Below are 21,434 nucleotides of genomic sequence, written 5' to 3'. Positions count from 1 at the left end.
GTGTGTGTGTGCACGTGTGCCGCCCAAGGGAGACTGAGACCAGTCAGTCAAGTCAGAGCTATACCTCCGACGAGGAGCTGTCAGCAGCCTCATGTCCAATTATAAGTTCAGCTCAGGGCCGTACGGAGGCTGACAGGCTGTCTGCTGCTGCCAGTCGGGGGCACCAGGTGGCCTTTACTACAGAGGCTCTGGGCTGGCTCAGATATGACTGTGTTACCAGAACTAGCCTGCTCACCTCCTTCTCCTCACAACACACGCTAATGTATATGCACCTGTCCATTCATTCATTCATTCATTTTCATTTCATTCATTTCATTTCATTTCCTTATTTGAAAAAGCAGATAATAATTGCTGTTTTCTGATCCAATGCTGCCAATATATTGGATATATGGTTAGGTAAGGTAAAACAATGCCCTAGAGGATATCACTAGTACCCCTGCACATCTAGAACGACCATGTCTAGAGTGATTCCCAACATTCAGACACAATTGCCTACGCTCATCCAACTGAGAGGGCTAGACACGCACTATCTGCCTGCACTCTCAGAATGAATAGACCAGTTGAATTAGATTGGGCCCACATGCCAGGCCCAGCGTCGGCCTGGGCAGCCCGATATTACATGAGAATAGAGATGGAACAGATGCTGAGAGGGCCTGCTGGTACCAACGTCCCTGAATGGAAGGTGTGATATTGAGTACATTTCAGTCGCGGGGAGGTCAACATTTGAGAAGAGAAAAGCAGCCTGCTAAACCACAGCAGCCTGTTTCCATATTCATGTGTCCCCATTATTTTGACGTATATTGTTACTGGTATTATTTTTGCGGGAGGGTGTTTGTTGGTAGTGCCTGACAATTTCTTATATACCTTAATACTGTTTTTTTCCTACTTCTTCGCAGGTTGAAATTTCAAACAAATCCCAGTCTGAAATATTTATATCCGCCTCTTTCAAATGGAATCCTGACTAACATAACACACGCCCTTCTGAGTGTGCCAAAATTCTATGTTCAAGTGAGTACATCCTGCAAAGAGATTTTTCTCCTCTATATCGCTTTATATATTACCTCAGACCGGGAATGTATTTATGCTCATAGCTCTACTGCATCTGTCTCCATTTTTTATTCTGCTTACAGTCAGATTTGTTTATTTTTAACCAGAGGAAGAAGAAAAAAACAGTGCTGTACACAAATATGCACATATTATTTATGGCATGGTCTCAGATTTAACTGGAAGATGGAACATTGACAAAAAAAATAAAGTCCCAGTGGTTTTTGAACCATATCCAACCACTAAAGATCAAACGGCATTTGCATTGTAAATTACAATTTCGGGAGGAAAAATTAATAATAAACCTAAGTGGGAGGCATGAGTTATGGGCTTAACATTTTACCATTTCCCTCGAAGCTTGGCTCCTCTGGGTTTATGTCAGAGTAACTACCTCCAACTTGTCTTTAGGTGGCGCTAGTGTGTTGCAGAACAGCTTTTGATGCCGTAACCCACTTACCATAGTTTAATCAAATGCTGTAAACGTTCTCCTCACAATCTGGGTTGCATATGGAGCAGAGGGCACAATTATTGTTTTTGTGGGTAGCCTATATATGCTAGGCAGCAGGTGTGACATGTTGACACTTGTACAGTCATGCTGCATGTCTCTACAATCAACATCACATCTAAGCCACAGTAAAGCCCTTAAGACTCTGTTTCTCCCTTCAACAGGTTCTCCACCTGATGAACAAGATGAACCTACCAAGTCCGTTCGGCCCCATCACCACCAGACCCCCCATAGTAAGATACCCCAAGCTGCAGATATTATCTAACTTCATCTGCTGGCTTTATAAACTACTTGCATATAAAACCACTCTATTATTGTAATGCTATTAGGGATGGGAATTGCTGAGATCTTATTGATAGATTGATTCGATTCTTTATCGATTCTCTTATCCATTCCTGAACAATTGACTGTGTGGAAAAAAGTAAGCCTGCCTGCGTTGTGCTAATATTATTAACATAGGATATTTACCCGGACGTGTTGCTCGCTTGGGAAGCAGTGGCACTCGTGCGTAGAGTGTAAAAACACGGCATTCCTGTTATTTTAGCCCATGTTGTGTCAAAAGATGTTTTAACATATTGCTGGTGATATTGCTGGTGTTTCCACTCTTACTTGAAATTATAATTTTACAGATGTTAGAAGTAGCAATGTTGTCATTTGTCTTTGTGAGATGAAGCCACGCTTTGGACCGCTTCCTCCTAGACTCCCACCATGACTCCTTGTTGCAAGTTTCAGAGTTTGACGTCATCATGACAAGTTTCAGAGTTTGACGTCATCATGACAAGTTTCAGAGTTTGACGTCATCATGACAAGTTTCAGAGTTTGACGTCATCATGACAAGTTTCAGAGTTTGACGTCATCATGACAGGTTTTTGCAGAGCGCAACTGTCAGCGCATGTGCAAAACATGCCGGCATCAATAAGAGGAAACGATAACAGCGGAGGCATACGATTCCCATAGGGATGTAACGATGCACTCAACTCACCATTCACCATACTGGGTTCGCAATACCATTTTCTCACAATTCTTTGGGGTGACAAATTATTACTGAAAAAGATGATTTGATTTATTTCTCAGACAAAAACTACAAAATACTGTATTTTCTAAAAGAATCACTCATTTGTACCTCTTCATAACCAATGAAATAAGGAGTTATTATACTGTATTGTTTGTTTTTGTTGACATATGGGATGTGGTCAGCTAGGCTCAAATCATATTTTCAAAAAGGTATTGCTACTGATATGTACAGTAGTTCCTTAAGCACAACTGAAGACAGGTCATAGAAGTGATCTATTTGCATGTTAAAAAGCATTTCCCCCTTAGTTTACATGTTGACGATGACCCTGCATGCTGAATCACTTCTTCAACTGCATTCCCAATGTCCATGTAGCTAGCTAGTTTAGCTGTACACTTACAATAACACACCACCAACAATGCACATTTCGACAATAGCATTGCAAGACGAGTGCAGCAAGCTACAGCAATAACAGGTTAACCTTTAAGCCCAACAACATGCTAGCTACATGATTTTGACTCTGAGTACACAAGCATGACAGCTTCGTGGCCTCCACCTGTCAATACGAAAGACACATTAACCTTTATTCCAGCGAGCTAGGTAGTCTTGCATGTAATCTGCAATCTGCAAGTGTCATGGGCTCAAAACACAAACATTTTAGCTCTGCATGTTTTAATTTGCACAACTCTATTAGCTACAAGACATTGACATAAAGCATTCTCGGAGTGCTAAGTTAGAACCCAGCGGTGGCTGTGGAGCCTCGGTGGCAGAAGGCTGCAACCCGCCGCCTCCCCAGACCCAGCAAGCAGCTGACGGGTGGCCAAGTTTAACGTGTGGACAAAACACTATAACATGGTGATATTATGTGGTTCTATCCCGTACTCTCTCACTGCAACGTCCATATTCCTCACATTGTCCGAAACAAATATCGCGATTATCTTTTCATTTCACCAATTTAAATCGTCACATATATTTGTAACGATAATTAACTGCGTCACGATGCATCGTTACATCCCTCGATTCCAGTGCATCAAACAATTTGGAACCGGTTCTCAACTGGAACTGGTTCTCGATTCCCATCCCTAAATGCTATGCGAGTTCATGAGAAATCCCCAAATGTTCCTATCCAGGCCTCAGTGAGTGTCCCCCTCTTCCTACCCTAGTTTGAGCTGCACCCTGCCCCACCTCCGCCCATGCCGCCCCCCTTCCCCCCTGACTACCCCCCTTTACCGGAGGAAGAGATGGATCTGTCCAGCGAGGAGGAGTCGGAGTATGAGAGTGAGGATGATGAGGATAAAGAGAGGTAGAGGACAACCACTGTATTATTTTTTTCTTTAACCAATAAGGTGCTTTTCTAGAAAGTCAATGTCTTGTCACATTGCAAAAGATAATAATTGTTTTTTTTCCCTTGATAGCTGCCAATATACACTACCAGTCAAAAGTTTTAGAACACCTACATTTTTTCAAGTTTTTGTGCCTAATCGATTCTTATGCAAATCAGAGACCCTATAAAAACCAAGATATTCATTCCAAAATGACATGATTATCCTTGCATTAAGATGGACTCAACTTATTGAGTCATTTATTGACGACATATTAGCATTTTAGCTAAGTTTGTAGGTGTTCTAAAACGTTTGACCGGTTGTGTACATTACGACCAGTCAGCATGTAATCAAATTTCCACTTATTCTAGTAGTGTTACTGTACTTGGCAGAGGCGTGCGTCTGTAGACTAATGTTTCCATGTGTTGCTTCCTCCAGGATGATTAGGCTGATGGGTCTGGTCAACCAAGCCTGCAAGAGACCCCTGAGAACCAAAGTGTCCTCCAGGAGGAAGAAACCCAAGATCAAGGACCTTCTGTTTGTCCCCAAAACAGACTCTCAGAGGTACCAAGTCACTCATGCACATCTTAACTGAATCTGCTTGCTCTATTTAAGATACAGTACAGTGTGTGTACAACACAAACAAAACAATAGCTTAAAATAACATTCCTAATAACATTCATCACTCATAAAATGACCCCAATATGTCTTTGGGAGCTTATTATTTCAGGTATATATATATACCTGAAAATAAGATTTCCACCTTCAACTTTTTTATAGTGTGACCACGAGTATCAGAGCTTTGTGTGAAGGGAGACTAAAAGGTTGTGATTTGTTGTCTTTCAGTGCTCCGGGGCCAGTACTGCAGCCCTCCGACGTCTTCGAGCAGCCGCAGCCATGTGGCCAGAAGAAGATCGAGTTCCACATCTCTGCTGTACTGGAAGGAGGGGCCCAGAACCAGAACCAGGGGCCTGAGCCCACCGAGGACGCTGAAGGTACAGTAGAGCTTTAAGCTTAAGTTTCTCTACCCCGTCATGGAAGTTAGAGAGGATAGGGCCACACTGTTGTCACGACACTATGTTTACCACCGCAGCACACGTGAACGGTAATCAACGTGCACACTAATGAACCATCGCACTAATGAACCATCTTGATCCATCTTGATTGAAACACATTGATTGGTTTGACAAGACGCTACACAAACATATGTGCTGATTTCAGACAGAACCACTCCATGTCCTCACCTGCCCTCATGTGGTTCGGATGTCATGTATAGTGGTATATGAGATGTTCTTTTTATAAAAGTGTGATGGTGTTCTTTCGTTATCTGGATTAGAAAAATGTCATCTGTGGCACCGGGCGGCATGTGTGGCACCTGTCATCCGTGGCAATCCCAACTGATGTTATCCGCTTCTCTCTGAGCTGCCTACCCTCGTCCCACCAGTTCACTCTCGTACCAGCCTGTTCACTCTCGTACCAGCCTGTTCACTCTCGCTGCAGCCTGAGACGTCAAATAGATCTCAAAGTCAAACACAAAAAGATAACATGCACACAAAAGATGAAGTACGACAGGTGGGCTTTTGGATTAGTCTTGTTTTGGCCACTGATAAACACGACCATTTAAATGAAGCGAGGAGGTGGGGAGGAGATAAGGAGGAGGAACATTTGAAAAAGCGATTCTAGTTCTCGGCTGAGAATTTATCACAAGAGTCACGGCTTTCTGCTCCGGCGCGCCGACATGCACGCTGGATGTGTGGAAGAAGTTTCCCCAGGATTTGTACAGGCTCGTGTATCTGTCTGTCTGTGTCTTGTTTGTCTGTGTGGGATTGTACGCCTCAGAGTTGGCACCACTCGGCTACATTTGAACAGCATTTTTACCGCAGCCTTGAGTTAAAATGCTGTAGTATTAAATGGCCTGTGAGTATTGTTTGTTGGGACGATTATTTATCGGGATCAAGATATGTGATAAATGTTTTCCGTGTCTACTGTACTTCATTTAAGGATGTTCCGTTCATTCAGCAAATGTTCCGTTGTAGTCATGAGAAACACTAAGATGCGATACATCAAAGACTGTCACATGGCAGCCATTAGAGATGCACCAGCACCCCTTTTTCATGGCTGATGCCGAGTACTGAACCTGACCTTGAGTACCGATCCAATAAAAGGCTTTTTTTCTTCTTCTTTTGAAACAGCTTAGCTGTCAACAAGCTGTGTGTGTAGATGAGCTGTGCTTGGCATCATTCTTGTCCATCTAGAAACAGTAAACACCATGCTTAAGCTGGGAAACATTAGCTTATTCATCAAAGACCACATTGTGTGTGGACTGAAACAGTATTTTAATTGCATATGTGCATTTATGAACAATGCTTTGTACAGAAAAATTACTATAATATAATAATAATAATGAAATATGCCATTTTAATCCACTATTTCTCTTTTTGCAGAAATGATTGGTTAAGATGAGGAGGGGCACTCACTTTTTTCTTTTTTTAAACACCTGTAACAGCCATTTGTTCCAATCTAGAGCCTTGAATGATAAAATGTAGGCATATACTGTACTTCACCAAAGATACTGGGGATCTCATCCCGTAGGCCTAAAGTGTAGCCTATCAAATAACTGCCTCTATGGCCATCACTTCAGTTACTAATAGGCCTACCTGACTGTCAAACCATAGCCATGAAGTCTTCCGCGGTAGACTTAAGACCCATCTCTTCAGGCTACACCTTAACTGTTCCTCCTAAGACATCTTCATCCCCTCTACCCCTCTTACAGATTCTCTAATTCTCTAATGTTCCCTTCTTCTAGCATTATGACTACCAATGGCCCCTGGCCTTAGCATAGGTGCCTTTTTCTTGCATTGAATAGATGGATAGATGATTCACTTACAACAAATACAATACATTACAGTCGAAGTAACTCGCTTTGGATAAAGGCGTCTTCTAAATGCCCAAAGTGTAAATGTAAGTCTTAGACTATTAGAGAAGAGTAGAGGATGGCATAGGATTGAAAATGAATATGCTATTTGACTATCCTTTAACAATCCAGCTGAAACCTAAAAACCTGACTACTGCCTCAGTGAATTTCCTCACTTTATTCTGTTGCATTATGGGTTGCATTACATGCCACGCCTATTATCAAAATACAACTGAAACATTTCCCCCACCTCCTCTGCACTGTTGTGTATAAAAGCTGCCCATGTTACAGATAAGAGCGTCATTTAGACAGTAGAAAGAATGCGCCATGACTACAACAAGCAGTAGTGAGAGTAGATATATTTTAGTAAGTTGGTCCCAAATTCTATCTTGATATTTCCTCTCCTCACCTCTCTGTTCTTCAAGAGCTGGTCTGCTTCTCTCCCTCCATCCACTCTCCCACAAAATCCTTTGTGTTCCACAAACTGCAGTTCGCTTTAGGGCAAACATTATGTATGGACATTAATGTTTTAATTATTGTGTGCTATACTCTCCCATTCTGATCAAACGGTTGTATAATTTCACCTGATCATACCAAGTTCAACCGCTTATATTATTTAAGCGGGGCCTCTGGAACACTCGAGCAACGAGGAGAGTGGCACAGATTTCATCTGATATTGCTCGCTTGTGGTGGGCAGTTATAAATAGATTGTAACGTGCAAATTAAAAGTAGTTTTTTAGGAAGTTCAAAAAGTAGCTGATAATGAGTCGGTAGTCAGTTTTTCGGGTCCTCCTTTGTGCGACACATTAGTTTGAGCATTACATTGAGCAGTAACACCGGTGAACCGATAACCTCATGTCAAGTCTTTCTGTATGATAACCTTCGCAAACACCTCCAAACTCCGCGACCACATCCCAGTCGCCGGCCCTGAGCCCCTCGGGATGGACTTGCCAAGGCTATCCTGGGTGAGGCTCAATCGTCTCCGGACCGGCGTCGGGCGTTTCCGCTCATCAATGCACAGATGGGGCTTGGCCCCAAATGCGTCGTGCGAGTGTGGCGCAGAGGACCAAACCGCAGACCATGTTATCCTGGATTGCCCGGTGTACCACCCACCCAACGGGATGCATGGTCTGTCGGTATTAGATGACGAGATGATGACGTGGCTTCTGGAGGGGTGTCCAGAAATATAGCCCGGGTGAGCCCCTCAACCAGGTCTCAGGGTGGTAAAAGGGTAGCCCCTCGGCCCCGAGCCTGGTGGAGTGGAGAGGAAAAACAACTACCCATACGCAGAAGAAGAAGCCGTCAGCGGTCGACACACGTTTGACATTTGTTTAAGATGGTTTGCGCCGTGGCCTCAGCTCGGTAAATAGCATTCCCTATCTACGATTACCGAGCCACCGTTTTAGGCCAATATTGGATGCTCTACTAATGCTCTGTCAGACTGGTGCCTCTCTAGTAGCCGTGAGTGTACTGTAGCCTGTGTAGCTTCTAGACAGCAGCAGACTGGTAAATGGTTAAATGGACTGCACTTATATAGCGCCTTTACCCAAAGCGCTTTACAACGGCCTCTCATTCACCCATTCACACACACATTCACACACCAATGGCGGCAAGCTACCATGCAAGGCGCCGGCCCGCTCACTGGGAGCAATTTGGGGTTTAGTGTCTTGCCCAAGGACACTTCAACATGTGGCCAGCCGTGGCTCGAACCGCCGATCTGCCAACCTTGCGATCATTAGACGGCGACTCTACCTCCTGCGCCACAGCCGCCCCATTGCGCCCCAGACTGTTAACCCTGTAACGTCCTGTGTGTCTCCTGTGTGTCCTAGTAGAAGACTGTTCACCCTGTAACGTCCTGTGTGTCTCCTGTGTGTCCTAGTAGAAGACTGTTAACCTTGTAACGTCCTGTGTCTCTCCTGTGTGTCCTAGTAGTAGACTGTTCACCCTGTAACGTCCTGTGTGACTCCCGTGTGTCCTAGTAGGCTGTTCACCCTGTAACGTCCTAGTGGACTGTTAACCCTGTAACGTCCTGTGTGTCCTAGTAGAAGCTGAGGAGAAGGAGCACCCAGCCACAGAGGAACTAGGGGAGGGCTTTGGAAAGATCTACCCCGCCACCCAGGAGTCCCAGCAGGAGGAGGACAGCGAGGAAGACGAGGATGATGTCCCCTCTGATGTCATCTCCAGGAAGGAGCTGGAGAAGGGTCGACTGTCCAGAGACGGTTAGTAGACTGCTGTCGACTCACACCCCCCATCCCCAAGCCTATCCACTACTCAGAGAATGTCACTGTCTAGCAAACCTACGGTACTGTAGGTAGAAATAGACAGTCTTGTGTGGACTACTGGTCTGGAAATTCACGCAGGTCCTTTTGGGTTTAGCGCATAGATCAACAAAACATTTATGATTTAAGATGTTCAGTTCAGACATCATTAATCATTAGTTTAATGCCGCTGTGCCTCTCTTAAAGTATTAATCCTAACATATCAGAGTGAACTGTTTTGAAGTGTTCCCCTCTCCTCTTTTTGGAAACAGAGATAAGAAGGATGTCTGTGTTTAAAAATTATGAGCCTGGAGAGCCCACCTGCAGACTTTACGTGAAGAACATCGCAAAGCAGGTGGAAGAGAAGGTAGGTACTTTCGAGTGGACACATTTTCTAAATGTGTGCTGTTATTGTGTCATAGTTGTGCAACAGACTGATGTAGTGCGAGTATTGTTTTTCGAAAGTAAAAAATAAAAATGCTACGGTGCATACCATAGGAGTGTAGATTTCCTGAGGCAATGTTTTGAAACTACATCATTTCTATAATTGACTTTTTCCCCCTCTGTATTTCAGGACCTGAAGTATATCTATGGGAAATACATCGACATCTTATCAGAGGCGGAGAAAAATATGTAAGTTTGTATCGTTTTCAGACCTACATGTAAGGAACTGTTATCTATCCACTGGTAAAAAATGAACTGACAATGTATACGTAGACAGCTCCTTCATAAGACATCTCGCTGGTTGGATGCCAACACTAACCATGCCTCTCCCCTCAGGTTTGACATTGTGTTAATGAAGGACGGTCGTATGAAAGGTCAAGCCTTCATCGGCCTCCCCAGTGAGAGGAGTGCAGAGAAGGCCCTGAGGGACACCAACGGATACGTCCTCTACGACAGGCCCCTCGTTGTGGTATCCTTTAATCCTCCACACGGAAGGAAGAAAAGAATGACAAAATCTTCAATCAGTGGAATACAATTAAACCATAGTACCTTGTAGGTAGCTATGACGGTACAGGAGTCTGTGGCTGCGTTTACACTGCCAGGTAGAAGTGACACAATTTTTTGCTCACATGTGGCACAGATCGGATATGTAACATGTACGTGTAACCAGTAAAAAAAGCACATTGAATCTGATATTCTCAGATCCGATTCAGGCCTCAATCATATGTGGAAGACAATCTGATAGGAATCTGGTATCTGTCATTTTGACGGTGATGTAACCGGACAGGTCGGATATTCCTGGCAATTCCGATTCGCACGTAATTGAAAATGCGACGGTCTTCGCATAGTTTCACTCAACAGCTGTTCAAAAGTGAAGTCCTCTTTCTTCCCTGCCTTAAAATGTGCACAATATTTTGCAGACCTCTAAACATACTTTGGAAAGCAATGGCTTTATATTATAATATATATATGAAAGGGATTATAATTTCTGTCTCGTTTGCGTCCATTGCAAGTGCCGGCTGTCTGTTTACTTTCGTTTTCAGTAACCAAACCCATGTACGCATGCGGGTTGTTTCAAGTGTTACACAAGTGTAAGCAAATGTCAGCAGTGAGCACAGGTATCGGATATGGGTCATTTTAAAAAGTAGATATGAGCAGGTGTTCCAAAAATGTGGATATAGGCAGAAAATTGGAACTAGGCATTACAACCTGCAGTGTAAATGCAGCCTATATGTATGTGTGTATGTATGTGGACGTCTATCTATGTGACCTTAACTCAGTTCACAGCAGTTTGCCAGGTCTGCTAGACCTAAACCGGACGCTCCGGACCTCAGGAAAGGACCGAAACGACGCTGAACAGAACAGGTGGGGAAGGTTACCGTGTCTCACTGACTGATGACATGGAGGAAATGACTGTTTTCCATTTTCTTAAATGGAAAGACTTTGGTAGACTCTGGGATGTGAAGTCAGGTCTGTTAAAACAGAGCAAAGTTTCATCACAGTTATTGTCGTGAAGAAAACAAAACAAGAGTATCCACTCATTTTGCTGACCTTCACTTTCTGTCTTTCTTTACATCTAAAATGTCTCCAAAAACTAGAAGTAAACAGCTCCCTGGATAAGGACCAAATATATTTGAATCCCAGAATCTGAGACAGACTTTTGATGCTCTCTGTCACAACAAGCTCTATTGTTTGGTCTGTTGCATCTCTCTGGCATCATCGCCCCACTCATTTTGTTATGACATCATATTCTAGAGTCTACCTTTTAAACATGTGATTATTTTAGTAGTATGTATGAATAAATATGTACACAAATGCCAGACTAGCTTGTATTTGCCATGTTCAATGTCATTTATGTGTAAGATTATTATTGTTGGCTATTTGATATGTCTGTATTGTGATTGTAAAACAAGTATCTTCACACTTTATTTGTTCAAGATATTGATGTCAAGTGGTTACGCCCTGATATTGTGGCCCTGCAGGACCATTTGTATCCTTCTTATTTTCATATCCTTTTAAAAAAAAAAAATACAGAAAAACAAGTTGTCTGAAATGTTGTGAGGTAAAACAAATTTATTGAGCATAATTATTGATCATAGCCATTGAAATCGGCAGCAGATCTGAAGAAACAGAAATGACTTAAGTGCAGTACTGTACTCATGGGTAGTTGTTTTAGGGAGACTATCCTCATGCTTCTACCTTTGTAACCTGCTCACTTCCTCCCCCACAGCCACTGTCCCCGTCCCCCACACTCCCATGCAGATCTTTGCATAATTTGTGCAGCCTGGAGTGTTTTATTTATCTGATATGTTCTTCTCCCTTGACATAAGAAAATGTGTTGCCACAAGTGTGGTATTTTTAACTCTGTAAAATACCACTCTACAACATTTCCTCTTCCCTCTTTGATTCTGAACTGCAGGTGATGAATCCACCACATGGCTGAGGACCATTCAGAGTATTTCTTTTTTTAATAAAAGTGTTTTTTTTAAACTATGTTTTGTCTTGTTCGTGTTCTTGTTCTCTACAGTATGTGTTTCGGGGCTTTACGGTACATGGATACAATCATCACACACGCGTGTTATGATGTTATTTATATTGACTAGAATCATACACAGCTAAGTATGGTAAGCCAGCTGTAGGATCATCGTGAGGTTTCAACTTAAGAAAGTGAAGAGTGAAGGATAGTCAATTCAGAACGTTAAAGCAGTTTGAAGTCTAGGTTGGCTCTCAGCAGCCCAGCAACAGATGGTGGTGTCATCACAGTGGAGCGACAGAGGCCTGGAGAGACGAGCAACAAACAAACAGACAAACAAACAGAGCCTGTCTGTGGGAAATGGCTGAGACTGAGTTAGCTTAGCTGTACTCTGCTCTCAGGCTGTACTTGGGAATTTATGACCAAGGGATGTGGGATTGGGGATTTGTACAGTATAGTTACTGGAGATGGAGGAAAGTACACATGGAAGTTGAGAAGTGACTTTAAAATACTTTTAAAAAAACGTTTTACAGTGTCTTTTTGCTGTTGTTTGGTTGTAATTGCATTACTTCAACAGTTCTCTATAACCAGACATCCATTATACTAGTATGACAGTCCAATTTGCCCCTAAATTCTAATTATTAAAGTTGCATTATCCAAATACCAGTATTTCAAGATTTTGAATCTATATCAGAATGACCTGGATTCTATAAACTCTGTTTTTGCTATTGAGGATCAGATCAATCTGATTTTGAGGGTGTATTTCAGAAAAGTATTGGAAAGTAGGCTATGATACGTATCCGTATAACCCGTAACATAACATATTGACAAAATTCAATCTGACTGGATAACTCCCACTACATTAATACAATGTATTGTAGTACACTCTATAACCTTTGCACTACTGATGTTTACATTACTACCTTTGTACTACTGTATATTGCACATGTCTCCTGACATAGCTTAGTTTATACTTCTGCACATTAGATACTGTACATAAACTACCTCACTGTACATAGCCCATAACTACATAAACTACCTCTCTGTACATAGCCCATAACTGTACATAAACTACCTCACTGTACATAGCCCATGACTGTACATAAACTACCTCACTGTACATAGCCCATAACTGTACATAAACGACCTCACTGTACATAGCCCATAACTGTAAATAAACTACCTCACTGTACATAGCCCATAACTGCACATAAACTACCTCACTGTACATAGCCCATAACTGCATATTTACCCAACGTTGTAATCCTGTGGATAAACCCTGAGACTCGGGTGTGGTGGTGTCAGAGCCCATTAGTGGTCGCTGGTATGTCTGCGCGTGTTTTGGTGAAGGGGCCATGAGCGCCTTCCACGGCGAGGACAATGCAATTGAATTCAACAGTTTCACGATGGCGTTCCCCCTTAACCATATTCATTGGTTTTAGGGTCTCGGAGGCTCCAATGTCCGTCCCTGTGACTGGAAACAGACCAGTAGGTCCGTCGAAGACCGGTCAGACATGCAGGAGCTGATGAGGGTGTCGGTGTGGAGTGGCGGGTGCCCCCTTTGACTCCAGTCCTAATAGCTGAAGTCGGGCACTATCGGGCCTATTACATTTAAATGGACTGACTTATATAGTGCCTTATTCCAAAGCGCTTTACAATGGCCTCTCACCCATTCACACACCCATGGCGGCAACCTACCATGCAAGGCATTGGCCCGCTCATTGGGAGCAATTTGGGGTTCAGTGTCTTGCCCAAGGACACGTCGACATGTGGCCAGCCGGGGCTCGAACCGCCGATCTGCTGACCTTGCGATCATTAGACGCAGGCTCTACCTCATGCACCACAGGTGCCACCCAGTTATGTATTTGCATAGGTTTTGGAAACAGTCTACATTTTTACTTTCATTGTTTCAATATTTCTTAACCATTTGGATTAAAATGCTCTCTTGTGATTGGTCAAGCACTGCAAGCCCCCCCCCCCCAACTTTCAAGATACAAGTGCAAATATGTATTGTGTAAGTTCTCAATTCGAATCTGCAAGAGCACATTTCAAGCTACAAGTGCAAATATGTATTTTATAAGTGCAACTTTCAAGATACAACTGGAAATATTTATTGTACAAGTTCTCAAGTGCAAATGTCAAGCTACAAGTGCATTTATTTTACAAGTGTTTATCCCGCCCCTTCATCACCCCGCGTTGATGACGCAGTTCCGGTTCCACTGGTATGACAGCTGGTTCACCAGACAGCACCGAGGCTCGGAGGTTCCAGAACGCGAACGGTTCCTAGACGGTGTGAAAGCCCTGATCCTGCTGCCATTGGAGTTGACAGAGCACAACGTGACCATGCACACATATAAAGCTACATCTCAGGGCTTTTATTAAAGGTCTATGTGGTAAACACTGATAGTAGCATTAGCATGTTACTGCTGGTGGAGGACCTGGAGCTGTCTGCCTGTTCTCTGCCCACTGAGGCTGACTAGACTGGGGGTGTCAGGAGAGGGACAGCCCCCTGCTCTCGGCCTGTTATGGGAGTTCTCTTCAAATGTTAGCCAGAGTACCTGCACAGTGCAGATGCAGCATTTGTTTCAGATACATAACTTGATGCATTTGAAGGTTTGCCAGGTTGTAGAGACAACATGAAGGTGAGTCATGCAGAGCTGCACATTAGATGTGATTCAAATATCCAAGCAGACATGGATGTGAATGAATGAATGAATGAATGAATGAATGGTCTTTATTGTCATTGATATAGTACAGGTACCATACAACGAAATTTGGGAGGGGGGGCTCCCCTGGTGCTAGGAAAGAAAAAACTAAAAACAAGAAGGGAAAAGAGCTGGTTTACATAAATAAAGGTGTACACTATCTACTATACTATACTATACAAATAAAACACTGTGCTGTACTCTATGCTATGAATATCCTAACATTTCCTATCTCTGAACCTTATGTTATGTACACAAGGGTTGTCATATTGCACATAGAATTATTGCACATAGGCTAGTCTTATTGCCTTATTGCACATCCATTTAAAGTGTCGCAGTTTGCAAGTTTGTGATTGTGATTCAATGTTTCATATTCAATTGTAACATGTTCATTAAAACCACAAGCCTGATGACCACAGGTTGGTTGAACATCAATCATCAATGATCTTTTACCAGTAGGCTACACTCTCCATTCAATGGATTTGCTTTTGTTTTATTACCTCCACCAGGTGAACACCAAGTTCTGCCTCCTGGCTCTAGGTCTTGGGTTAAGTCTCTCCCAGTACAACTGTAGCAGAAAACATGGCAGCAGGTCAACTATTGTACATTTATTTGAGTGGCGCTGGGCTGACATAGCTGAAGAATGTGAGCGATATTTGGCACCCAATGGATTTTCTGGAGTGCAGGTAGGTATTTATTCTATCAGCCAAAGATGTAGTTTGATGTTCATCATAGATATGCAATGTGCTAGATTTCCCCTCCCAGTGAGAACATGGTGGTGACAGAACCCTGGAGACCCTGGTGGGAGAGGTACCAGCCAGTCAGCTATAACCTGTGTTCCCGCTCTGGAACTGAACAGGAGCTCAGGGACATGATCTGCAGATGCAACAAAGTCGGGGTAATGGGACATTTCCATTTCAATTAAACCCAGGGGGGGGCATTGATGAGTAAATGAGCAATTAGCCATACAGTTGATTTATTTCAAGTGAGACATCATATAAAGCACGAGTACAATAGAGTAGCTTGACAGAATGTCTTAGTTTCACTGACGGTTTCCCCATTTCTCATGAAAGCTCTGTCTGAGTAGAGTGAACTGTAGGTACAGTATGACAGACGTACACAGTGGAGATGTATCCTCTGCTGCAGGTGAAGATCTACGCAGACGTTGTCATTAATCACATGTGTTCGTCTGGAGCGGGGGAGGCCAGCCGCTCGACCTGTGGCTCATACTTCAATGCCAGCAAGAGGGAGTTCCCATCTGTGCCCTATTCGGCATCCCACTTCAATGATGACAAATGCACCACCCGCAGCGGAAATATTGAGAGTTACCAAGACATTTATCAGGTATCATTTCAGGAAAAATTGTGAAAGATAACCTGGTACCACTAGACACAGATGGAGATGTATGTTCTCCCCTCTGTGCAAAGCGTTTTCTTTCATGAAAAAAAAACAGACCGGAAATAATATCATCTTAATCACTTAGCGTACCATTTACCAACAGGTGCGTAACTGTCGTCTGGTGGGTCTTCTGGACCTGGCCCAGGAGAAGGAGCATGTCAGGGACAGGATAGCAGGGTATATGAACAGGCTGGTGGACATGGGCGTGGCGGGCTTCAGGGTGGACGCCTGCAAGCACATGTGGCCAGAGGACCTGAAGGCCGTCTACAGCAGACTGCACGACCTCAACACTACCTGGTTCCCGCATGGATCTCGCCCACTCATCTACCAAGAGGTGACATCCTATTCTAAGAAACATACTGTATTATTTCATGCATCCATCTTTATTCTTTTTCAACAGAGAATGACTCAGACACAGTGCATGAAGCGCAGAAATTAAAATCACGTTTCTGTACTGTCAAATCAACATAGACGTATTTGCTTTCCTGTGTAAAGGCTCATTCAGTCTATTACTCTAGATGTATTAATACAGATGATTTATTTTTCAGTTACTGTTTTATATCCAGCTACTGCAAATGCATACAGCTAATGTAGGACGCTTTGGATTACTCACATTTGCACTTTACAACGACCACTTTTTGCGCTTTTCATTTGTGTGTGTTTTTTTTCTTTATTTGTGAGGAAAAAAACATTCCACCATGTTAAAAAAAGTCCCACTGCCATTCTCTCTCAGGTGATCGACCTGGGCGGGGAGCCCATAGAAGCCAGAGAGTACTCTGGACTGGGCCTGGTGACAGAGTTCAAGTATGGTGCAAAGCTAGGCTCTATCATTCGCAAATGGAACGGAGGAAAACTGAATACCCTCAAGTAAGGGACACTTTTGCCATGATGGGAGTAGAAGTACAAGATGACATCACCATTATGTCACTCACAGTTGTTTTGCATGGACTCTCAGGGCCCTATTATGCACTTCATAAGTCTTAAGCAATAAGACGAGGCGGTAGATCTAAACTTAAGACGTGGAGGCGTGGTCAAGGCCACTTTGCTATTATGCGTCTAAGACCCGGCGCTAAGCCCAGAAATTAGTCATGGGTGTGCATGAAGTCTAGCGCCTATGAACTTTTCAAACCACTTCTTAGCGCTAGGCGCAAAGTCAGATCGCATAATAGCAGGGGCGCCTAGCGCACTTCATTAACATATGAACACTCCCACAATGAGTAATATATGCACGGGAGTCTTACGTCTTATGTGTGGGCGCCTAGCGACACCTGCATAATAGCAGTAGCGCGTATGAAGCGCATAATAAGGGTGGCGGTAGGTCTTAACCTGGCGGTGCGTCTTAATTAAGACTTAAGACGGCAAGTTAAGAAGTGCATAATAGGGCCCTCAGTGTCTGTGATGATATCCCTCTAGAGAGTTGTATGGATCTGGCTATATTATGTTTTGGTTTTGTTACTAGAATGAGATCCCCCTTGTTTCAGGATGTTGGGTGAAGGCTGGGGACTGATGCCCTCAGACAAAGCTCTGGTGTTTGTAGATAACCATGACAACCAGAGAGGGCATGGGGCGGGAGGGGCCTCCATTCTCACCTTCTGGACCCCCAGGTAGGAACTACTTCCTCCTCGTTAGAAATACTCCATTATACAACAACACTGTGTTAGGTGAGGCAAGGTAGGGATTGTCAGGAACAGACATTGGACCTATTGCTAAGCCACGCCCCCTTTGAAAACTCGGGCAAACAAACAACGCTTCACTGACAGTGACTGACTGACCGACCGTGACTGAATGACATTCAATGACTTACAATGGCGGGAGTTGGCACATTTCTGATTTCTGATTTACCACAGCAAGCAATAGACATGTTTTTTTTAAAGACGACAAGAATATTTAGTCTAGAAGCTTTTCACCATCAGATATTAGCGAGTTGTTTGTCTGAGTTTTCTGCCTGTCGTGATTTTGCTGTGATATGATTGGACCATTTTTATTTTGGGGCGTTGCTTAGCGATAGGTCCATTAAAATGAGCCCCACCACCCCTAACATCACATATTCATAGAGGATTTGACTTTCTGTGTGTTGCCTCAGAATGTACAAAATGGCTGTGGCTTTCATGCTGGCCCATCCCTATGGAGTGACCAGAGTGATGTCAAGCTACCGGTGGGATCGACACATTGTAAACGGAAAGGTGGGTCACTGTATGTCGGTTGGGGCGAGGTACTGTAACAGTCTCATTATTACGCCCCCTACTGGTGCCACTGGGGATTCCCGCACGAAACCACTCCACCATCAACCTCTCACGTACAATATGACGTGCACAGGCCTGACTTTCTGCTACAATGACGCTGCGTGTTTGACTGTGGTCCGTGTGACTGCTGGTGGTCATACTGTGTGTCTGTCTGTCTGTCTGTCAGGACCAGAATGACTGGATGGGACCTCCAAGCCTCCCTGATGGCTCGACCAAGCCGGTCGTCATCCAGCCAGACGGCAGCTGTGGGGACGGCTGGGTGTGTGAACACAGATGGCCCGAGATCAGGTGATGCATCTTACCTGTCCAACAGCTCACTCAATCCACACAATTACTCTTTTGACCTTGGACTTTTATTTTTTTTCTTCTTCTCACGATTATCTTTATATATTTCTCTCAACTCCAGAAACATGGTCATGTTCCGTAACGTCGTCGACGGGGAACCGCTCTGTAATTGGTGGGACAACGGGGGTAACCAGATCGCCTTCGGACGAGGCGATCGAGGCTTCATCGTAATCAACAACGACGATTGGTACATTTCATTATGTTAATGAAGCAAATCTCTGGAGTATACCAAGATTAAGAGAAAGGTTTCTGAAACATCTTCTGAGGAATAGCTGGGCTACGTTGGTATAGACCGCAGTTTAGACAGTCCATTATCACATGTCACACTCCACACCTGGGGAAGTGGGCAGATATACACACAAATGCGGCATCCGGTCTTAATGGGTTAACATCGGGACCCATGGCAGGCATGTCGATGACGAAAGGCTTAACACTAGAACAGCAGTGCGTTTTGACCTACTAAAAGAGCCGCCTCGTAGAATGGGAATCTGCTATTTACACACAACGACCACTAGTTGGCCGCTTGTAAATTAGGCTGCTTCCGACACCGAAAAACTGCAAAATAGCTTTATATTAGCTTATCCTGATGTAAGGATACTGGGTGGTAGAACGCAGAAATCTAGGAAAAGTCATGAAAGGGGGGGTCCTGAAATTTGGTAAGTAGCCGATCACCTCCCCAGGTCACATGACATCATACGCAGTCTGCATACTCTTAGGACTCAAGTCAAAACGTCCATCTAGGCTAGTTTACCAACCTGCTAGGCAGCCATTCTCTACACTAGACAAGTGCCCAGTAGCATTAACAGGTGACTGGCTAGTGGAGTCCATAACAGTGTTGAGTGTGTAACAGGTGTGCTGCTTCACTATGCTGTTGACTGGGTGCTCGGCCAGTTATTTTATTTTATTTATGAATTGTATTTTCTGCCAGGCAAGCTAACGTGTTTCTGCGGTCATGCCTTCACCAGTAACATACATTTAGAAGTAGTAGATTCGTATTAGAAGTAGTTAAAGTGTAGGGGAAAGAGATTCACCTATCAAGTCAGATATTTTTTTATTCTAATGCCAATAACAGTTGTGTATCCGTGTCAGTCTGGTCATCACTTACAGAGCCCTCCATGGTCAGGCACCTGCCTACATCTGTGACCTACTGCGTCCTTACAGCCCCAGTAGGTCTCTCAGGTCCTCTGACCAGGATTTGTTGGTTGTCCCCCGTGCCAGATTCAAGACCAAGGGTGATAGCATTCCAAACCGTGGCCCCCAGGCTTTGGAATGCTCTGCCCTTGGATCTTAGATCAGCTGGCTCGGTCGAAGTTTTTAAAAAACAGCTAAAGACTGTTTTGTTTAGACAGGCTTTTGGATAGTCCCTAGGGCCTGTCTGTCTGTGTCTTGTTGGTGCTGTTGTACACCTGTTGTCTGTTACTTGTTTTTTATTTTTAACCTGCTGTGGCTCTCGCTCTTGTATTATGTTTTATTGTGGTTTTTTTCCTTGTTATGTGAAGCACTTTGTGACCCTTGGTCTGCGAAAGGTGCTCTATAAATAAATTCTACTTACTTACTTACTTACTTACTTACTTACTTACTTACAGTCTCCTGGATGCTACTCTCTACACTGGCCTACCGCCAGGAACCTACTGTGATGTCATCTCTGGGCAGGGGGCTGTTGCTCGGGGAGACAGGTGACTGTGTCTGAGGACGGGAGAGCACACTTCAGCATCAACCCTTCTGACCAGGACCCAGTCATCGCCATCCATGCAGACTCCAAAGTAGGAGTCAACAACAACCAACATTGAACCAGTAACAAGGTTTATTTATGATCCCAAGATTCCTTAGATGCTTGGAGAGAAACGCCACATTGATTAGGTACCCTGATGTAATGAATTGACTGCTTACTCCATTGAATGCCGGTGGCCGTCAAGTATAGCTCGAATCTAACCCTCCATCTCTTCCAGAGTTCTGCAATATTCCCTTCCAATCTCAATGTGTCTGGTGCTTTTAATCCGTCCATGTTGGCTAGAATTCGTCCTTTCTGACACCATGTAATGAATTGACTGCTTACTCCATTGAATGCTGAACAATAATAACTCTTTAATCAACAAGTGTTATTCCTTAACCAAGAGTAATCTATTCAACTGCACTTACTAAACTGTGCCCCCTGGTGTCCAGATGTGCAAGGCGTTATACCTGCTAAGCAATATCATTACACCTGATGTAACATGTTCTGGCTTAAGTTTAAGTTGGGTCAAATGCAAAGAATTGTGGAATCAGAATTGTCAACATCCACCATGATCTGCATCTTTTGTAGCCAAGCAGAACATGCTGCGTCTCTTTATAGTCTCCATCTGTGTAGGCCCAGTCAGGCTAAAACACATTGTACTTATTGCTGCTGTTATCTCAACCTTTGCTAATCTGCACTCTAATAATAATTAATGCCTCATACAACTAAGATATATGTGTATAATTCAATTCAATTCAAATTTCATGGAGTTGCTTACATTTATGTTGTTTTTCCCATTACACTCTGTAGGAAATGCCATCTCAACTTGAATAAAAACACTTGACAAGCCACAACCATACCAGTCCTTTCTATCTATCTGAAAATTACTTATTTTGTACATAATATTGCCCACATACCTGTACAGTATCTCTGTAATTACTCAAGTAACAATACCCTCCAACTGATGTACTACACACATGAGTGTGGGTAGAACGTGTTCAACTTGAGAGTGCTCACACACCTAGTCAGCTTCACATGGCTTCCCAGCAGCACATGT

The 21,434-nt window shown here is 43.6% G+C and overlaps 1 protein-coding gene and 1 pseudogene across 4 annotated transcripts in view; both read left to right on the top strand.

Moving 5' to 3' along the window:
• rnpc3 (RNA-binding region (RNP1, RRM) containing 3) overlaps positions 1-11,949 on the top strand; it is a gene marked incomplete at its 5' end in the record, with an annotated part of 18,234 nt that extends 6,285 nt beyond the window's left edge. Inside the window, 11 exons of one of the 3 annotated variants that reach the window (XM_080544534.1) lie at positions 897-1,008; positions 1,714-1,782; positions 3,725-3,864; positions 4,322-4,447; positions 4,730-4,878; positions 8,843-9,016; positions 9,328-9,422; positions 9,630-9,688; positions 9,836-9,968; positions 10,787-10,864; positions 11,438-11,949. In XM_080544534.1, coding sequence (XP_080400660.1) covers positions 897-1,008; positions 1,714-1,782; positions 3,725-3,864; positions 4,322-4,447; positions 4,730-4,878; positions 8,843-9,016; positions 9,328-9,422; positions 9,630-9,688; positions 9,836-9,968; positions 10,787-10,855 — 1,126 coding nt within the window. In that variant the 3' untranslated portion in view covers positions 10,856-10,864; positions 11,438-11,949. Of the gene's footprint in view, positions 1-896; positions 1,009-1,713; positions 1,783-3,724; positions 3,865-4,321; positions 4,448-4,729; positions 4,879-8,839; positions 9,017-9,327; positions 9,423-9,629; positions 9,689-9,835; positions 9,969-10,786; positions 10,865-11,437 lie in introns of all 3 variants that reach the window. The other 2 variants (XM_080544532.1, XM_080544533.1) reach the window with 2 other exon arrangements.
• A 2,323-nt stretch (positions 11,950-14,272) lies between these two features.
• LOC308169228 (alpha-amylase-like) lies at positions 14,273-21,219 on the top strand (annotated as a pseudogene). Its single transcript, XR_013938060.1, has 11 exons — positions 14,273-14,614; positions 15,187-15,363; positions 15,429-15,575; positions 15,824-16,021; positions 16,179-16,409; positions 16,809-16,942; positions 17,557-17,679; positions 18,159-18,258; positions 18,485-18,606; positions 18,725-18,850; positions 20,250-21,219. The product of XR_013938060.1 is annotated as an alpha-amylase-like (transcript).
• The last annotated feature ends 215 nt before the right edge of the window (positions 21,220-21,434 follow it).

Source organism: Nansenia antarctica (genome assembly GCF_963989245.1).
Source record: "Nansenia antarctica genome assembly, chromosome: 13".
NCBI classification, from domain to species: domain Eukaryota; kingdom Metazoa; phylum Chordata; class Actinopteri; order Argentiniformes; family Microstomatidae; genus Nansenia; species Nansenia antarctica.
The sequence above is the reverse complement of the archived record's forward strand: the minus strand, read 5'-3'. Positions and strand labels throughout refer to the sequence as shown.